We start from the raw sequence: 4,022 nt of genomic DNA on the forward strand, positions 1-4,022 counted from the left end.
GAGGAGAGGACAGACAGACCCAGAGAGAAATGGGCAGGACCTAGCCTAATAGCCTGGAGCTGGGAATGGGGTCAGCTAGGACCTGAATGGCAGGGAGTATGTGACAATAAAAACCCATCTCAGCCTGGACCCAGGACTGGCCATGGTGGGACCAACCCTCTGCACAGAAGGCCGGTCTGCTATCTGAGGCTGGACAGACCAATTTCCAAACTTTCCCCAGGGACCAATCACCCATCATCCACCCAAGTGTGAAATCAGGGGATTGGAGGGGAGAGGGGCAAAGAGCACAAGAGCAGTCGCTCAGGGACCAGAGCTCAGGGCCTCTTATCACAGACTCAGCAGCAGAGAATCAGGTCGGCAAACCGTGGCTTCGGCGACAAATCTCAGCGTATTACCACCCCTAGAGTAAAGGCCTCTAAGGAAGCGGGTCGCGACCTTCAGGCAGACGGGGCCCAGCCAACACCTCATCACAGGCAGAGCAAGAATATACCTGCTGCAGTCTTCCCTGGTGGCCACATGGGGAAAGGGAGGGGAGGAGAGTTAAGAGGGAATCCACCGACTGCTAGATTGGAGGAGCTGGTGCAGTGCGACCCAGCTGGGGCCTGGGCGCCTTGATGAAGACACTTGCCTTGATGAAGCAGCTGCCCACACTGCCTACCGCCCCCTCCTCCCCCCCAGCACATAATCAAAAGGGGAGGGAGGGTGTTCCATGGCATCTCTGCTATCGCGAACCAGTGCATCAAAACAAGTTGATTCAGGGCCCTAGGACCTGTAGGGGTAGGTGGGAGCAGCCTCCCACACCCACCCACCCACCGGTTCTGACCCTGAGGAGGTCCTCGAACCAGCCACCTCCTCCTCCTCTCGCCTTTCTTGTGAAGGGACTGGACCAGAGACCGAGGCATGGGGATGGGCGGGACTTGAGATTGGTATGAGAGATTCTATTGGTCAGCGCAGCTGCCGGTTAAGAGGGCAGCTTGGGCAAGGATTGGCTGCGTGAGACGGGGCGTGGCGCGGCGAAGACTGGGCCCAAGGGGTGGGGCTGACGCTGCAGCTGGCGCAGCTCAGACCCGGAGCAGCCGGCGCAGAAAAGCCAAAGCAGCCGCGTTCTACTGCCCGTTCCCGCGCCCGGGCCGGGGCTGGGCCCCCACCGCCGGGTCCCCGGGGGCTGCAGCAGAGGCGGCGGCGGCGCGGCGGGCAGGGGCACCGCCCGCAGTTCCCGCCGGGGCCCGGGCGCCGGCCCCGCTCTGCAGGATGGGCACGGTGCTGTCTCTTTCACCCGCCTCCTCGGCCAAGGGCCGGAGGCCCGGCGGGCTGCCCGAGGAGAAGAAGAAGGCGCCGCCCGCGGGAGACGAGGCGCTGGGGGGCTACGGGGCGCCGCCAGCGGGCAAGGGCGGCAAAGGCGAGAGCCGGCTCAAACGGCCGTCCGTGCTCATCTCCGCGCTCACCTGGAAGCGCCTTGTGGCCGCGTCCGCCAAAAAGAAGAAAGGCAGCAAGAAGGTGACGCCCAAGCCAGCGTCCACCGGCCCCGACCCCCTGGTCCAGCAACGCAACCGCGAGAACCTTCTCCGCAAAGGTCGGGATCCCCCCGACGGCGGCGGCGCCGCCAAGCCCCTGGCGGTGCCCGTGCCCACTGTGCCCGCGGCCGCCGCCACCTGCGAGCCGCCGTCGGGGAGCAGCGCCGGCGTTCCGCCGCCAGGCTCGGGCGGAGGGAAGCCGCCGCCGCCGCCGCCCCCAGCCCCGCAGGCGGCGCCGCCGGTCCCTGGTGGCTCGCCGCGGCGGGTCATCGTGCAGGCTTCAACCGGCGAGCTGCTGCGCTGCCTGGGCGACTTCGTGTGCCGGCGCTGCTACCGTCTCAAGGAGCTGAGCCCAGGCGAGCTGGTGGGCTGGTTCCGCGGAGTGGACCGCTCGCTGCTGCTGCAGGGCTGGCAAGACCAGGCCTTCATTACGCCCGCCAACCTGGTGTTCGTGTACCTGCTGTGCCGCGAGTCGCTGCGCGGGGACGAGCTGGCGTCGGCCGCCGAGCTGCAGGCCGCCTTCCTCACCTGCCTCTACCTCGCCTACTCCTACATGGGCAACGAGATCTCCTACCCGCTCAAGCCCTTCCTCGTGGAGCCCGACAAGGAGCGCTTCTGGCAACGCTGCCTGCGCCTCATCCAGCGGCTCAGCCCGCAGATGCTGCGGCTCAACGCCGACCCCCACTTCTTCACGCAGGTCTTCCAAGACCTCAAGAACGAGGGCGAGGCCTCCGCCAGCGCCGGGGGTCCACCCAACGGGGGCGCGCCCGCGGCCCCCTCCACCTCCTCCTCCTCCTCGGCCGCCAGGGACAGCTGCGCGACTGGAGCCAAGCACTGGACTATGAACTTGGACCGCTAGGGATAACCCAGGGCCGCGCCCGCCCCCCGCCCCAGCCCCTTACACACACTCGGAGCCCCCGGGACCATCAAGCCGCCGCCGCTGCTACCGCCGCTCCGCGCCGTGGCCGGAGGAGGAGCCGCCCCTGCCCCGCAGGGGAAGGTGGAGGCCAGGATGCCAGAGGCCTCGGCGTTTGGATTTGCTGGGCGCAGGGTGGGGGTGGGGGATGAGCGCGGGAGAGGAACCCCCAACCTCACCCTTTCTATCTGTCTGCGCCCTCATATCTCCAATTCTGCCCGGGTCACCCCCTTCCCTTCTCTGTGTAAGTCCGTCTCCCTTGGACTTGTCCATTTCTTCATCTCCTTCCTGTATCTTCACCTTCCCTCCTTACTTCATCTTTTGCCTTCCCACCTTTCTCCTTGCAGTTCCACTTTCCATTCCCTGGGTGTGTGTTTCCGTCTCCATCTTACCCACTACCTGACTCTCTCTCATTGCCCCGTTTCTCTTTCTGCACCTCTGTCCCCATTTCCCCTTCTTCTCTTTTCCTCGCTCCTGGCATGTGTCACCATCTTCCCCCTCCCATCTGCCTTCCCCCCTCTCCGCCTGTGTTAGCTTGCATTTCTCTCTTCGACTGCGACCCCGTATTCTCCTCCCCAGACCTAAGGAAACATGGATTCTTGATTGGGATCGGCTGAGGTACAGCAAAAATTGCAGCCCCGGGAGCCCAGATAACCACCAGGGTCCTTCGCCCCATCCCCACCACCTCTCCCCACCTTTTCTAACGTGTTGCATGCCGGGAGTTGGGGACAGGGGGATGCCAGCTTCAGGAGGCTGAGGTTTGGGAGCAAAAATCAACCTAGGAGGTCACCCCGGCGGTGGCGGCGGCGCCTCAGCAGAAGGGTGAGAGGAGACAGAATACCCCTCTTCCTTGCCCTTAGGTGTTTTTGTCCCCCCCACTCCCCAGGTTTAATTTATTTGGTTGTTTCCGGAGGGAGGGGGGAGGGGCGGGGTGGGCCCGGAACTGTCTGAGGTGCTGATCTGAGGCCGGACCAGAATTCTCCTGGGAGGGTACCAGGGACTGGGTTGGGCCTGGTGCCGTGTCCAAGGTGCCAATGATGCGGGCCGACGGTGCGGGCCGCATTGTCTGTCTGTCCGTCTGTCCGGGAGAGAACTATAAAGCGCTGGAAGCGCCTGCAGATGTTTTTGCGCCAGCCTTTTTTTGGGCCTTGGGAGGGAGGGAGCAGGAGTGGAACTATCACAGGCAGGGCACTCGGGCCCCCATGGGCCTAGTGGGGAGGGTCGAGTCCCTGAGAACGGCTACTGTTTCTGTCACCCCTCCCCCCACTGACTTCCATCTTACAGAGAGCAAAGTGAGGGAGCCAAAGGATGAGGCCTGGTGGTAAGGCTGAATTTCTGCCCCACCCCGTCCCCCCACCCACCCCCCGCCACCTCTGCCTTCATTTTTTCTGACCACCTGCGCATTAACGCCCAGGCCATTTAGGGGATAAGTGATGAGGACAGCGGAAGTTGCTCTCCTTTTACAGAGTGGCTCATTGAGGCAGCATCAGTTAGTTATTGTTGTTGTTTTCTCTCTTTCCTCCGCCTCTCCCTGCCATTCATTCTGTCAAGAGTTCAGTCAGGCCTGACTGTCTGTCTTCACCACTCTCAGG

The 4,022-nt window shown here is 63.6% G+C and overlaps 1 protein-coding gene across 1 annotated transcript; it reads left to right on the forward strand.

Annotated features, from left to right (window-relative positions):
• The first annotated feature begins 1,046 nt into the window (after positions 1–1,046).
• On the forward strand, positions 1,047–3,554 carry CDK5R2 (cyclin dependent kinase 5 regulatory subunit 2). Its single transcript, XM_019976983.2, has one exon. The coding sequence runs from the start codon at positions 1,252–1,254 to the stop codon at positions 2,371–2,373; it is 1,122 nt and encodes a 373-aa protein (XP_019832542.2). The 5' UTR covers positions 1,047–1,251; the 3' UTR covers positions 2,374–3,554.
• Positions 3,555–4,022: the final 468 nt, after the last annotated feature.

This window comes from Bos indicus, chromosome 2, assembly GCF_029378745.1.
Source record: "Bos indicus isolate NIAB-ARS_2022 breed Sahiwal x Tharparkar chromosome 2, NIAB-ARS_B.indTharparkar_mat_pri_1.0, whole genome shotgun sequence".
Classification (NCBI taxonomy): domain Eukaryota; kingdom Metazoa; phylum Chordata; class Mammalia; order Artiodactyla; family Bovidae; genus Bos; species Bos indicus.

What these genes read in the sequence shown, in the direction of transcription:
- CDK5R2 (XM_019976983.2), top strand. Translation starts at nt 1,252, where the DNA reads ATGGGCACGGTGCTGTCTCTTTCACCCGCCTCCTCGGCCAAGGGCCGG.